The sequence below is a fragment of the Apus apus genome, chromosome 4, assembly GCF_020740795.1.
Source record: "Apus apus isolate bApuApu2 chromosome 4, bApuApu2.pri.cur, whole genome shotgun sequence".
Taxonomy (NCBI): domain Eukaryota; kingdom Metazoa; phylum Chordata; class Aves; order Apodiformes; family Apodidae; genus Apus; species Apus apus.
The window spans coordinates 85,811,368-85,826,830 of record NC_067285.1 but is presented as its reverse complement, the minus strand read 5'-3'; the positions used below and the strand labels follow the sequence as shown (position 1 = coordinate 85,826,830).

The following is a 15,463-nucleotide window of genomic DNA, read 5'->3' as shown; positions in this document are numbered from 1 at the left end:
ATTAGCTTGCTCATTTTCATTATTTTTTCTAAGAAAAAAATAACTATGTAGAAATATCCACCTTGCACTGTTTGGCCTGACTTTAGAGTTATCTTGCAAAAGGCACCATTGCATTGTTGATCTTACATTCAGAAGCCTCTAAAGCTGCATGCTAGGTGATGTAACTTAAAGGATAGAATGAAAAAGCACACTTACCTCACATAATCAATTCATCTTCCACAATAGGAAACATTTTTATACTGTTTTACATTCCTGGGTTCTGCAAGTTTTAAGATACTCTTGTTAATCAATGTTGCGAAAAATTTACTAGCAGCACACCAAAGCACTTTCTATATTATTTCAATTACCAATCAAACCAAACTAGTATGAACATTGATGCAAGAAAGAAATTCCACATCAACCTTGTCAGAGAAAGAAGTCAGTAGTGAGATCTGAGTGCAAATGGGGCTGCATAATTTAAACACAGACCTGATAAAGTCAATGTAATATGAATGTACTTTTTAATATTGAAAGCCATTTAATGTTTTCATATATATTACTATTACGTTGTAAAGCTTAGCAGGAGATGGTAAACAAACGAGAATAACAAATGTAAATGTCATACCACTTGTTAGTGCATTGCTTCTCAGCATTACACTTTACATCAGTACTAAGATTTGTACTGTGTTCAAATGGCAGCAGTTAGACACAGAAAATGGCCAAGATGCACCTTTGAAGATTTTTTCTTTGTTTTGCATTTGCCAATTATAAATACCTTGTGAAGAGCAACACACTGATCAACAAACATATCATCAGTATTTCCCTCTTTACCCTGTTTTTCTGTTCTAGAAACCATATGTTCCACAATCGCTTCACGTGCAGTAGCCATGAAAATACTGTATAAGGCCATTCAGATCAGACAAACAATAGCAGATGTCTGTTCAACTCTGCAAAGTAATATTGCTGAGCACTTCCAAAATTTACCTAGTGTACAAAACCCTAGACTCAGTAGACAAAGAGTAACAACACACCTTTAAAGAAACCAAACTCAGGGAGGGATTCTGTCTCTTTTTGTGTTAAAAAACATTTACTGAATTTAATTGTTTAGTAAAGCAAGCATCACACAATGCTTCAACATTTTAAAATTCAGGGATAAAAGTTTACATCCAAAAAGATGAATGAAAATTGTGCTTTCAGACAGTAAAGTTATTTATCATACAGGGGAACCAATTCATCTCACCATCAGATTCTAGGAAAATTTATGTACTCTCTGTGTGTATATATATATATATATATATGCAGTTCATATCCAGGTCCTGCAAAAATCTAAAACTATGTGCTTCACTTCATGTAGCAAAGGCACCTGTGTTATTCTTCCTTTTGGACAAAAGGTGATATTATGTTCCAGGTTTCCTGATGCAGAATACATTGATTTCTGAATATCTCACTCCCATCTCTGCATTGAGTGGCAACACAAACCACAAGAGAAGGCAGTGCTGTATTCCTGCTTACACTGGAAGAAGTTGTTCTGCAGGCCGTTTGAAGCATCGAACTTGTCACAAGGGAAACCGAGCAAAACTGTGAAGCACAGGGATAGTAACAAAAGGCTATTCTGGTGTGAGGATAAATTGGAGTCTTTTTAGCTCCACAAGCAGATGTTGCTACTGGATTGACATGTGGAGCCTGCTCCTGCTGGGGACAGGTAAAGTTTGCCATTGGGACAGACGCAGAGCTCGTAGATAGTCTGTCGAGGAGCTGAAGAGCTGGGGGAGGAGGAGGAGGAAAAGGAACCCACTGGTAGATTTCCCAGACGTATTGTATTTGCGTCTAAAAATATCTACAAGAGAAGGGGAAAAAAAAAAGGGGGAGTAATTAACTTTCAGCATCATGACACATTTTAAAGATATGCTTTGAGTAAATCATGAGTTTTTTAGAAATATGAAAAAATAGAAATATTTTAGAAGTATTTTATAAGTATTAGAAAGATTATTAGAACTATGAGTTAGCAATAAATATTTTTTGAAATAAAAAGCTGTCAACATTTCTTGTTTTTCAACTCTTTGTAACTGTATACCCATTAACACACATTACTACAGTACATGCAAATAGTTCACCCAACATGTTTATTCAGATACAAGCAGTGTCACACAAAAACATTTTGACAGTATTCTTGAATAGGTTGAATTTTCACTTTTACATTTTATGATTAAAATTTATTCATTCATGGCAGTAGCATATTGTTGCTCTGGAATAATTTGTACTTTAATAAGTGTGAAGTTATGTTAAAGCACATTCCCCAGTGTGTTTCTGTAAAGCAGCTGGAAATATGTGCTGAACTGTGGTAAATTGTAGGGGCTTAACAATAGCTACATCCAGAGAATAATTAAATAAGGGTACAGAATCATATACAAAAAACTACAAGCTTATTTGACCTAAATTAAGAGGAGGAAAGATTTCAGGTTAAAGTCTTATTATGAAGGTCACTGAACTATTTTTTTACTGAATATTGATTGATTGATTAAAAATATTGCATTTGTTAAATCTCCTCTCATTGGAAACAACGTAAGTCAGTATGAGACTGTAAATATCAGAAATGTTCACAAATTTGTATGGATTCCTGTAATATTTACACTTAAGTCACCTTTTCAGGGTGTTGAATAAGCCATGTAATGAAATTGGGCAACTAAAGTAGGAAAAACCCATGTCTTCTACCGCACAAACAAGTTTACAGCTGCTTAGAGTTTATTCTTAATTTATGGAAGGAGTGAGAACCAAAGATCAGGTACAGACTGTGAACTTCAAGAAAACAGGTTTAAAAATCAAAATGGTTTTAAGACCTGCAGATAACATTACAAAGCTAACAAAAAATTAATTCCTTAAATACTTACTAGTGGTTTGTATAAGGTATTGAAAATGAACAAAGCCAACTTGACACCATGATACCACAACGTTAGCATTATATGTAAAGTATCTGGGGGAACATGGCATGTATTTTTTTTCTGCAGGAGACAAGTATTATTTTATTATTAAATAATTATTTTATTATAAAATCAGTGGTATATGGCAGAAAAATAGTGCAGATGCACTAATAAGCCCCTGCCGGAGAGAAGTGAAGGACAGCAGGCTAGGAAAAATTTGAGAAGATTGGATAAAATCCCGTACAAAGACTAATGCACATTCATGTTAACATTTACAGCAGAAGCCGTGTAAATGATTGGAATCATCAAAGAAAATACAGGCTGACAATAGCCTCAAACATTATAACCCCCATCATGGTGAGTTCTCCAGCTCCCAGAATAAAATACTGTCATTACTGGGAATTGACACCAAAAGGGACAGAAAGGGAGAATCTCAGAGGCACAGGTGAAAACTGCATGGCAGGATGTCTGTTTTAATTCACATCCTGACTGATAGTGGAATTTATTACAAAACTAAAATGAAGCAAATTATTATCTTTGTTCTGTAATTTATATGACAAGGGAATTATGTATTTACACACACATGTAAACAGACAAAACCCCTGCAGAAATAATTTAGATGGAAGAAATGCAAATGGTGTTGGGAACAATTTAATAATGTTCTGCTAGAATTTACAACTGAAAAAAAAAAAGTTTACACATGTAAAAACATTTAGCTCAGATAGGAGTAAATTACTATAGCAAGCATAATAAGAAAACAAAAAAACCCCACAGAGGTGAAAAAAAAAAAAATAGTAGCAAATGAGAAGCTAGGAATTGGTAAGAAATAAGGAAACAAAGGACATAATCATTAATCAGTGAAGTAATGACTAATTAAAACTAATCCTTAACTTCTCATACCACAATTAAAAGAAATGTTAACAGGTCCACTTTTTATGTAGCAGTGGTAGAGTTATCAATAGTATTGAGTAAAAATCCAGTAGCATTCAACAGTGTAAGCTCCATGTACGTATAAATGTATCTTTTATAGTGAATAATCCTCAGCATAGTTCTGTGCTTGGAGGAAGATCAAGTATTGATATCAGAAAATTACTGTGATAAAATACTTTCAATTTCAACAGTAACTCAAGAGGATATTAAGTAGGAGCCAGTAACATTATATATTTTTAATCAGCAGCTCTTGATAACTTTCAACAAATAAATCTAAAAAAATATTGAGCAGACTTTTATTACTGATTTTCAGTAAGCCCTGATACACTTGAACTATCAAAGAAGATAAGGAAAAGACTATTTCTATGCTTTTCTTTGAAAAAAAAAATCAAAGCAGGAGATGTAAGAATGTTATATATGTGCTAATAAAAGGCACTTCCATGTAGAAGGCTGTGTAAGAAAATCCAACAACAATGAAAGATTAGTTAGTTGTACTTTTGTCAGGGCGCGTGACTGATCATTGTTAACAGTTTAGCTGCACTTCTGATGAGGAAGGAACATGGGAAATATGTGAAAGAAAATTGAATGGCTTCTAAAAGCCATGTCTAGATTAAAAAAAATAATTAACTCGGAAAAAAATCAGAGGGTATATGTGTCAGAGATCAGGATAGATTAAAATCTCTTGAACTTTATTATCTTTTTTCTAGGAGCTCAATATTTTTGTGTGTTTGTTTACAGAATCACAGAATATTTTGGTTGGAAAAGACCAACCAGTAAGTCGAACCAGTAACTTAACTCTACTGAGTCCAGTGCCTCTGGTGGCATAATCTTGAGAGGTATCTATCAGTTCCTTTCTCAGCACAAAACCCAGAACATCTAGTGAGCAATGTGAACACCTGAAGAGCAATGTGTACACCTGGTGAGCCATGTGAACACCTGAGAAACAGTGACGTGGGTGTATCTGCTGGGGTGAATCTAACGAGCTCTGTGCTTTTATAGAAAGCTGGGAAGGCTGTGCAATAAAACAGACTCCTATAGCTAATTCCTGGGGAACCCCGAGATGCAGAGGATTAATAAAGATGACTTAAAGCCAGCAGTAAAATCTACTCTCTATATATGCTGTCAAAATTATAAATAAAAGTCTAAATTTAGAGATGCAATACTGCTATCTTTTAGTTAAGCAGGGGTCCAAATATACCATCATAGTTGCCCAATGCATAAGGAAATTCAGAGGGACATAGTTCATGTTTTAGGACATACCCTCTCCCCTCTTATCATCTGCTAAAAAAATGAAATTAATGGCTGAAAAGTCCTCCAACATCAGTAAAACTTTAACTACTTACCATTTTATGCTTGATGTTATAAGGTATTTAAAGAGAAAGGAAGAAGTAGCAAGACAAAAAACTGAGCAGTATGCTCCCAGGGACCATTGCTGATGACAGTAGTTAATGGAAGTGCCTGTACACGTGGTATGTCACTAATTTTTTGTGCTGTGAAAGGCACGAGAGAAGCCATTTAATACTTCATATGCACTAAGGCCACGCAAGCCAAGCATGCTCTTTCTGAGGGTCTCACTCCAGCAGATAAATAGGCAAGGATAAAACAAAAAAAATTATCCATTCTTGAAATAGAAGACTGAGAGATTACACAATGGAAAAGGCAGCAGCTACTCAGAGAAAGGCTGTTTCAGAAGGAGCAGAGCACTGAGCAGCATCATTCCCTCTAAATATTTAAGGTTTAGAAATCCTAGATGACTGCTTCGTCTTGTGCACCTTAGTGGTGAGAAAAATATATTAGCCCTATAATATTTAAAAGGAGATCTGATTTCTGACTTACTAAACTAGGAAAATGAATCAGCCTGTAGGGCACGTGATAGGAATGGATACATTGCATTCTTTTTATGTATGTTTTTTGCTAAGTCTTCTCCTTTTTTTTTTGTTGCAAGTCATCTACTCAGCAGACTGTTGTCAATCAGAACAGTCAGAGGGAAAGGGAGAGGAAGGCAAGCCAGAAAATATAGATTATCTACAAATCAAAGAACTAAACTGAAGGAAAGAACTTTCAGTGGGCAAGATACAGACACAAGGTAAAAAATCAAGTATTCCTACAAGCCATTTCATACAGAGATATAAACCTCCCATGTGTAAAAGCTCTCCACTAATTCTTTGATGAAGTCCTCTCAAGAGAGGAGATGATAGGCTAAATTGATAAAGCCAAATAAAAAAGTTAGGATTTATAAACATTGAAGAATTTTCTACATTCATGTACAGTTTGATTAGACAGATCATTATATAGAGCTGCAGAGGCATATTATGGCTAACTTAGATAAAAAATGGCAACAAACTGGAGGAAATGTGGAAGAAATGAAGGAAAGCTGAAAGACTGATGTTCATCAACTGGTATAAGGAGACAGTATAATGACATCTCACTAAATAAAACTTTTGCATCCATTAGGCTCCTCAGAATTAATCTGAATTACAACAATGCAAGAAAGTTTTTAGTCTTTTTGCTCTTCTAGATAAGTTCTCAGATGCATACATAAAAAGACATTATATAGATTGGGTCACTAAACTCAACTACATAATTTTCAAATGCTGGTACATTATAAAATTCAAGGTGAAGATGAAGTGTAAGATAAATTGCAGTACTTTAGTTCATGTGGGCCATTTGTTCTAATATTTATCTATGTTTTTGACATTTAATTTAAAACCAGTCACCTAAACTAGCTTTCATTAAATCTGAAAGATAGTTCTGAGAAAAAGAAAAATCATAATGGAAAATTAAAATATTAACTTGATAGCTTATATACTGTAAAATCTAAACATATGCTGGCACAATATCTGGAACCGTATCTGTCATAATGATTAATAGTATTGAGGAACAGTTAAACAGTGAAATGAATGTTATGACTGGGATGAAACCGAACAAACTACATATTCAGAGAAGACTAAAGGACCTAGTACAGTACACCCTGTGTGTTGAAAAATGTATTCTCTCCAGGAATGGGATCAATTGACCACAAGACCAATGAGACCTTTAGGCCAAAGAGTGGTCTGGTGTGGTGGATGTTCTCTTTCTAAAGATTACACCTCACACACGTGGACACAATCACCCTGGCAAGTTTCTTTTTTGTTAACATTGCTCCCATTCCCACCTCCATGTTTTGCCTGGAACTATCAACAACTGAAAGTGATTTGAAAACTAACGTGTGTGTATATATATTATGTTAGATATAATATTGTACATTAGTGAAATGTATGGTTCCTGCTCCAGTGGAAGAATGACAGTTGTGTTTCATTTTGAGTACACAGTTTTGTAAATTCATGTTAAATAAACACAAGCACATATTGTGACTTCTGAGTTATAGCCCCAGTGCAATTTAAATGGGTGCCTGTTGAAACAAAAAACTTTCTGGCATATTTATTGTTTCGATTGAGGAAATAATTTCCAGGGATGATCAAATGGGCTTGCTGTGAAATTTGATGATCAGAAGTTTAGAAGCTCCAGTGCTTATGGAACGCCAATAAGAGTCTTGCACACAAGAATTCTCAGAATCAAATTCTACATGTTATTAGAAGTCTTTGCAAATTCATTCAATCAGATGTGACCCCTTTATGATTTATGTACCCAACCCAGAAAGGGAAGTGCATTTGGAGTATTTGTACTTAGTCTACCATGTACAAAAACTTATTAATTAATTGCCATTCAAAACAGAACTAGATTAAAATGTGATATTGATGGAAAAATACTTTATGTATATAATTAATAATTCACTGTCCTTGTTTTTTCTCTTTCTAGTAAAATGTCTTATGGTCCTGGCCTTCAAAATTTGCCCGTGAACAAACACCCAAAAGATGGGTAATGTAAGTTAAAACACTTTGCTTTTGTAGTTTGGGAACATTGTATTTTGGTTGTAGACTTCTACATAGAACTTTTTTTTGCTAGAAATTAACTTATACATTAATAACTGTTTTAAGTTGAAAATGAAAGCTTTTGTTTAAAAATGACTTAGCACTTAATAATTTTAAATACCTGTCAAAACACCTTAATAGAATTATTGAAAACAATAATTTAAAACACAGAAAAATTTCCATTCATTTCTCCTAATCTCTTTCCTCTCAGACAGCAGTGACAAATCAACCATTTAATACCATGAAAAAAGGCCATGAAAACAAAGTGCAGCACACATTTCTTGGATTATTTTTGGGGAATAAACAGTGCATCTTTGAGCTCTAGAGCCTGCCATTATTTTTTATTGAATTAATTTCATTCAGATAAAATATCTACTATTTTTTTTTCAAACATTTAATCTCAGACAAACATAACTTGGCTGAATTGAACTGATATAGGAAGTATTGTTGCCTTTGATCAGCCATTCCTCCATATTCCTGGAAGCAGCTTGCAAAACAAGGTAATTCTATTGAAGTATATCTAGATAATGTAGTGGGTTTAGGCTTTTTTTGTTGTTATTGATTTTGGTTTTTTGTGTGTTTTTTTGTGGTTGTTGTTGTTGTTTTTGTGGTTGGTTTTTTTTTTTTTTTTTTTTCTGTTTAAAACATAAAAACCATCCACACAAACCCCACCAAAAACAAGGCTTTAAAATGGTACTGTTGTTTGGGCTTATAAATGAAGATTACTCCAGTTTTATGAAGTATTAATCTCTGTATTAAATAAATCTCCTGGACTTCGAGATTACTGGATAGGATTAGAGATCAAATATTAGCACTCTATGCATTTGTTAGTCTCTACAAAATAATCTTGGGTGTACGCCTCATAAACTGTGTTGTGCTAAAATGTGTAAATAGAGACTTGGCTTCTTGGTTGTTACACTGAGCTTGAGTAAAATTTGTCTGTTAAAGTGTACTGCTCGTTTTTTATTGTGACAGCTGTAGACCTCACCAAGGGATCAGCCTCATTATGACAGAAATTGCCAATTATAGTCTATAAATGATGCTAAGAAGTGTAATTTGACAAGGAAATGCAAGGGCATAAAGAAATAAATAGAAAAAAGGTCACGGACAGGGTGACTAGTATGAATATGTTTGTAAAAATGAGAAGCCTCTGTGCATCTTTCTCCTGTTGTGTATTTGTTTTTAATAGTCAATGGGATGCAATGAAAGTGCAGAGCCCGGTTTACATAGAAGCTGTTTGCAAAAACACACAGCTGTACAAGCCTTGTAAGAGCTGAGGCTAGTTAGCAGCCTTCTCCTTCAAAGGCTGATGTCTTGTCAAAACCATTAAAATTAGCTGTTAGACCAATGAGTGGACAACCTTGAATAATCCTTTAAGCTTGTTATCTTTATATGATAATGTGTTTCATGTTCAATTCTAACATAATTTTGTGCCTAGCAAAATCTTGTGTCTACAGAATTCATAACTAATATGTATTTTTGCATTGTGTTTATATATGAAAAGGAGGAGGAGTCAACTAGCAGACATTGTGTTCAATTTCCAGACAAGAAAAGTTCCTTTTCTTCTTATGTGAACCAAGAGATTCAGCTAGAGCCTGGAACTTCACATCTCATTTTCCTTGTAAATCATTGCTGGTTTAAACCATTGGATATGGTTTATTTATAGAATAATACATACTTCACAACTAAATGCCAAGCTGTAATTGAATCAAAGGATTCTGCTGATTCCTTGACTCACAAGTGTGCAGCTCAAGAGCTTTCTAAAGGACAGCAAAATCTGAGTTTAAATTACAGCCTCCTGTATGCAGTCTGGAATCACGCATTATAGTGTGTATTAGGGGTAAAAGGATTATTATAATACTGCAGTAAACAAAGAAAATGTATCAAACAGCAGAATTCAGAATGCTTGCAGAGGCTTTTGGTTTATGATGTGGGAGGCTAGAGTTTTTACTGCATGAGAAATAAGGCTGGAGGAAAAGTATTTCATAAAAGCATTTAAGTTCTTAAAAAATATTCTGAAGCTATTCTTAAATACAAGGAAAACTTTTTTTGTAGATTAATCTACAGTAAATTCAAAGTGTTCTGCTACATGGCTATACCTAGTTGATTCCAAATGCCACTATTTTCTGGCATATTAGGGAAATAATTATGCTATAGAAGAAAAATATTAATTTACATATCTTTGATGATATTTGAGTAAGCTGTTTCCTCACATCAGAATGTAAATTAGTCCAGCAATTCTCTAATGTGGTCAGGGTAACTTTGCACAACTGTTGGTGCTGTGGAAGCTCATCATATGCCTTCCAAAGTGTTTCTGCATTTTCCTCTAATCATTACCAGTGTAAGAGATAAAACAGGGGACTATAAAGGCATTGGTCAGACTTCAGGATGAAATTTTTCCATGGATTAAGGGTACAGTTCTTTACAGATCTTACTGGAACTGCAAGTATGCAAGAGATAATTAGACACTTTGAACTTTGTCAGATATACGTTTACAGAACAACTACTTGGGAAGTAGTGGCAAAAGGCTGGTGTGGGAAACTGCTGGTTTTTGATAACTAGCTATCAAACATCTACGTGGGAAATCACGTATGTGCCACATATAGGGATATATTGATTTTTAATATGCCAAGTCTGCTTTACACTGGCATCTTTTTCCTACAAAGCATTTAATACTGAATTGAATTCCCTTTCTGATTAATATTATGTTTAATATTATTATCATAGAATCATAGAATCCTAGGGGTTGGAAGGGACCTCGAAAGATCATCTAGTCCAACCCCCCTGCCAGAGCAGGGTCACCTAGAGTACATCACACAGGAATGCGTCCAGGCAGGTTTTGAATGTCTCCAGTGAAGAAGACTCCACAACCTCTCTGGTTATTATAAATTTTCTGGGTTTCCCATTTTCAAAGTCTAACTGAGGGTCATAGGACATTATTTTCAAAACTATCTTTTCTGTAAGTTGTATTAAATACTTAAGAAAAATTAGAAGTCATGCAATAAACTCATAGTGTTGATATAGACAAAAATGCCGGATGAATCCATAGATTAAATATTTGTACAGAGCACTACAGAGAGGCACAATAGTGAGCCAAGACATTATAGATACAAACATTTCTTCAGGGATCATGGGGGATTGAGGAAAGGTAACAGTCTTTCTTTTGGCTTTTTTTGCCCTTCTTTTTCATTTTCATTTGAGTATCACCTGTTCTGTCTGGCAGTATCATGAAGTGAAAGAACAAAGAAATACATTATAAGTAAAAAAGCTATGCTAATAAATGTAGGAAACATACTAGATTTGGCCTGGTAGGGATTTAAGGGGAGGAATCAGGAAAGGTTACAGGAAATTCTAGCCCCTGCAATAAAAATACCTGCAAAAAGGATACAGATGAGGGAGAATATTTACTATTAAAAGAGGTTTAGATTGTCCTTATTGCTATCTTGGCAACATTAGGAAACACTAACATAGACATCATATTTAGAAAGGTGGTAAGTAAAGATGAGAGATTAGAGATTATGGGAAGAGCTGGCTTTTGAAGAAACTCAGAAATAAGATGGGACATGTGGTATATAAATATTTGAGGCTCTGGATTAAGAAAATATGGTGCTTTAACTATGCAGGACAGATAGTTGTATCAATAGAAAAATATTACCAAAGTAGGCCTTTGATGAAGTCTATTGGCTGAAAATGTTATTTTCTGCATTGTAATGCAGAGAGTGTGCATCACAGAAAGGATTATCTGTCACAGATGTGAATGTTGGTTTTGTTTATTGCTGCTTATTTGGATAGTTTGTAAGGTATCTGGGAACATTGGTAAAACTACAAAAAGCAAACATAAATGGCAAAAAAAAATCGTAAGAGCTACATTCCTAATTAGATATTTACAGTAAACAACGGGTTTTCTAAAAATGCTGTAACCTGGCAAGTCCCATTGAGAACAATTTGAAAATCTAACAATTTCTCCAAAGTGTCTAGTAGAAATCTGAGAGACTTTGGTACCCCTGCACAAGTTTTTTTTAACATTATAACATTAAGGACTGAAGATGGAAGGACTCTCATACCAGTAAATTTTCACATGTTTCTGCAATACACAGACTGCCAGCCAAACCAATGAGCAAACTTTAAACCATTTTCATGACTTCACTGAAACAAGACACTGATGAAAGAGCACAGTGGACATACCATTGAAGCATTCTGTCTTTCTTACAGAGATAGTAACCATTCAAGGAAGTAAACCACACACAGAGCAAATTCACTAAACCTCTTCATCATGATTTTATGAAGTATTAAACCAAACTAATCCAAATTTCTCTCTTCCTTAGTTTGTCAGCTTCATCCAAAGTAATTTTTTACCACTATCAAGCTATCTCTGTCTCACAGATATGCTGAGGGACTCAGTAGCTTTTTCCTTGACTCTTAAAGAAAATTCTCATCTATAGTAATTTAACTAATAAATTTTCCAGTGTGAAAGCAACTTGGTGATTCAAATATTTGCAAAAAGCAAATAAGTATAAATAATTGAGCAAGCAAAATCAAAATTACTTTAACATAGGCAAATGCAGAACACTTCTTGTGATGTTTATCTTGCCGCTGAGTAAACTATCCTCATATTTGGATAACTCTGGGCAGAGCTGTAGAACATTTTGCTACTGGCTGAACTTACTTCCCCTTCTGTGGACTGTAAGTGCAGTTCTTTCCTACAGGTAGCCTTTAAGTCTCCTGCAGCTGCATTGACCTGCACTCCCCTGGGTGCTTCCATCACCAAAGATCTAGTAGGAGATTCAAGTCTGAAAGACAAAAACAAGCACTGAGAAAATTCACGCTGAATCCAACCACCCAGCCCCAAAGTCCTCAATACATGCAGCTACCACAGAATCACAAAAAGGTAGGGGTTGGATGGAATCTTTGGAGATCTTCTAGTCCAACCCCCCTAAAAAAGCAGGTTGCACAGGTTCACATCCAGGTGGGTTTTGAAGATCGCTGGTCGCTGGGCACCACTGAAAGAGTCTGGCCCAATCTTCTTGACACCCACCCTTTAAAAGATATTTATAAGCATTGGTAAGATCTCCTCTCAAGTCTTCTTAGACTCAGGTCTCACAGCCAAGAGAGATGCTCCAGTCCCCAAATCATCTTTGTAGCTCTCTACTGGACTCTCTCCAACAGATCTTTGTCTTTCCAGGGCAGAGCAGAAGGAAACGATAATTGCCCTTGACTTGCTGCTCACACTGTTCTTAATGGACCTTAGGATACTATTGGCCTTCTTGGCCACAAGGGCACATTGCTGGCTCATGGCTAACTTGTTGCCCACCAGAACTCCCAGATCCTTCTCCCCCGAACTGCTTTCCAGCAGGTCAATGTCTAACCTGAACTGGTGCATGGGGTTATTCCTCCCTAAATGCAGAACCCTACACTTGCCTTTGTTGAACTTCATTAGGTTCCTCCCCACCCAACTCTCCAGCCTGTCACTGAATGGCACCACAGCCTTCTGGTCCATGAGCCACTCCTCCCAGCTTTGTATTATCAGCAAACCTGCTTAGAGTACATTCTGTCCCTTCATCAAGGTCAATGATTATTATGTCGAACAAGACTGGACCCAGTACTGACCCCTGGGGAATATCACTAGCTACAGGCTTCCAACTGTAGACTTTGTGCCACTGATCACAACTCACTGAGCTCTGCCATTCAGCCAGTTCTCAATCTACCTCACTGTCCGCTCATCTAACCCACACTCCCTAGGCTTACCTATGAGGAAGCTATGGGAGACAGTGTCAAAAGCCTTGCTGAAGTCAAGGTAGACAACATCCACTGCTCTCCCCTCATCTACCTAGTCAGTCATTCCATCACAGAAGGATATCATATTGGTCATGCATGATTTCCCCTTGGTGAATCCATGTTGACTACTGATAATCTTACTTTCCTCCATACGTTTAAATATAGTTGGAAAGGTTAAGAAGTAAAAATCAGTTATATGTGTGATTCTCTCACTACTCTTTATGGCCTGGAGAAATAATAAATAAATATGTATTTAAATCTATTCCTATTTAAGACAGCATTTAAACATGTACTGATAGAAGTGTGTCTGCTTAGTGATGCTTTCCAGCATTAGTACCTAATATACTAGACTGTACTAATGCTGAAATACAGGTACTTAAGAATCCACATGTGTCTGTGAGTGCTTTTGTAATGATAGGTTAATAACTAAAGTCTGTTTAGTGACCACTGACAAATGTTCAACTAAGTAAAAAAAAAAAACAAATCCAAACACATTAAAAGTTTTAAATAATGATGTAAATCTCATTAGAATGACTTTGCCTTCACAGGCTCATTCATATTTCAGGTAGGAGTAGCAGCATTGTGTATGAAAAAGAGAGGAAAAGAAAATCTGTAATGTCTCTATTATTGGAGTTTGTCTTCATGCTTTTTTTGTTCTGCAAAATACTCATGCTCTACAGCCCTGTCATAATAGGGTTAAGATGCTTATCCCTGGGTCTTTGTCCGCCAAGCAACTGTTGTTCTTCTACTGTCAGTCTTTCAATTTGTCTCTGCCTTATAGTCAAGATCCTCCATCAACTTTAATGCAGAACTATGATACTTTTATAGCTACTTTATCTCACCATTTTGTACAGGTTTCTCTTGAAAGGGAAGTACTGATGCAATGATTTTGTAGAAGTCGTGCTCACACTCTGAATAGGAAAGATGATTTGATGAAAATTGTATTGAACTAGGAAAGAAAAATTTGGATTCTGGTTGTGTTCAGCTGTAGACTTATTGCATAGCCCCATTACGAGGGAGATGTCTATTAATCTATTTATATCCCAGCTATATAATACATTTCCACTTTACTTGAACAAAGGCTTTTTAAAAAATGAAATACATTAATGATAGAAACGTACAGAACAAGTAGCTTGAAGAAAACATTGTATTTCTCTCCTCAACAAACTTTGAATGTTAGGTCACATGCATCCAAAACTGTAATACAGTACGAGATCTATAAAGGAAAGAATAGTTTGACAAAGAATTTGCTACACAAAAGCTGAAGGAAAGATCTGCCAAGCATGGAACAAGAGAATTTCAGTGTGTTTCAACTACTCAATTTTTAAAGTGTATAGAATAGTGATAGATTATCTTTTTTAAATCAAAATGCCACATTTGCATGTGATGTCACTGAGACTGTGTGTGAAATCTTCCTGTTTGTTACATTTCATGGACACTCAATATGGGAAAAAAACCAAACAAACCCAAAACCAAACAACCGAACAAAAAAACCCCAAACAAACAGGAAAGCAAGTATCTGGCAACACAAAATGAAACTATTAAAAGCAGATATCCAGGTAGAGGAAAACACTATTGTAGCTATGTATATATATAAAAAAACCCCAAAGGTTACATGCTTATGCATGTAGATAGAAGCAGTAGAAAAATCTGTATTTCTATCACTGCTAAGTAATTTTCTTTAATTTTTGACACTCTGAAGGGAGAAGCTGATTGAAGGTCTGCAGTTCTTTATACCAGAGAAGAATCTAAATACCATTAAATATTTAATTGTGTACATCAGTGTTTTTCAGGTGATGGCTTGTGAACTACTGATGGCTTTAATACAGCAGCAAAGAGCTTTCAAAACCTTTTAGAAACTATATAAAGTTTGGAAATGAGGCTTTTGAAAGCACTCTGTTGCCTTAATGAGATTTTACCTTGAATTTAAAAAGAAACTGAATTGTATAG

The 15,463-nt window shown here is 35.4% G+C and overlaps 1 protein-coding gene across 3 annotated transcripts in view; it reads right to left on the bottom strand.

The window, feature by feature from the left end:
* Positions 1-327: 327 nt before the first annotated feature.
* SGCZ (sarcoglycan zeta) overlaps positions 328-15,463 on the bottom strand; it is a 423,412-nt gene continuing 408,276 nt past the window's right edge. For all 3 annotated transcript variants that reach the window (XM_051619665.1, XM_051619666.1, XM_051619667.1), the window contains 2 exons: positions 12,405-12,528; positions 328-1,816 (listed from right to left, as the gene is read on the bottom strand). In XM_051619665.1, the coding sequence (XP_051475625.1) occupies positions 1,619-1,816; positions 12,405-12,528 (322 nt within the window). In that variant the 3' untranslated portion in view covers positions 328-1,618. The remainder of the gene's footprint in view (positions 1,817-12,404; positions 12,529-15,463) is intronic.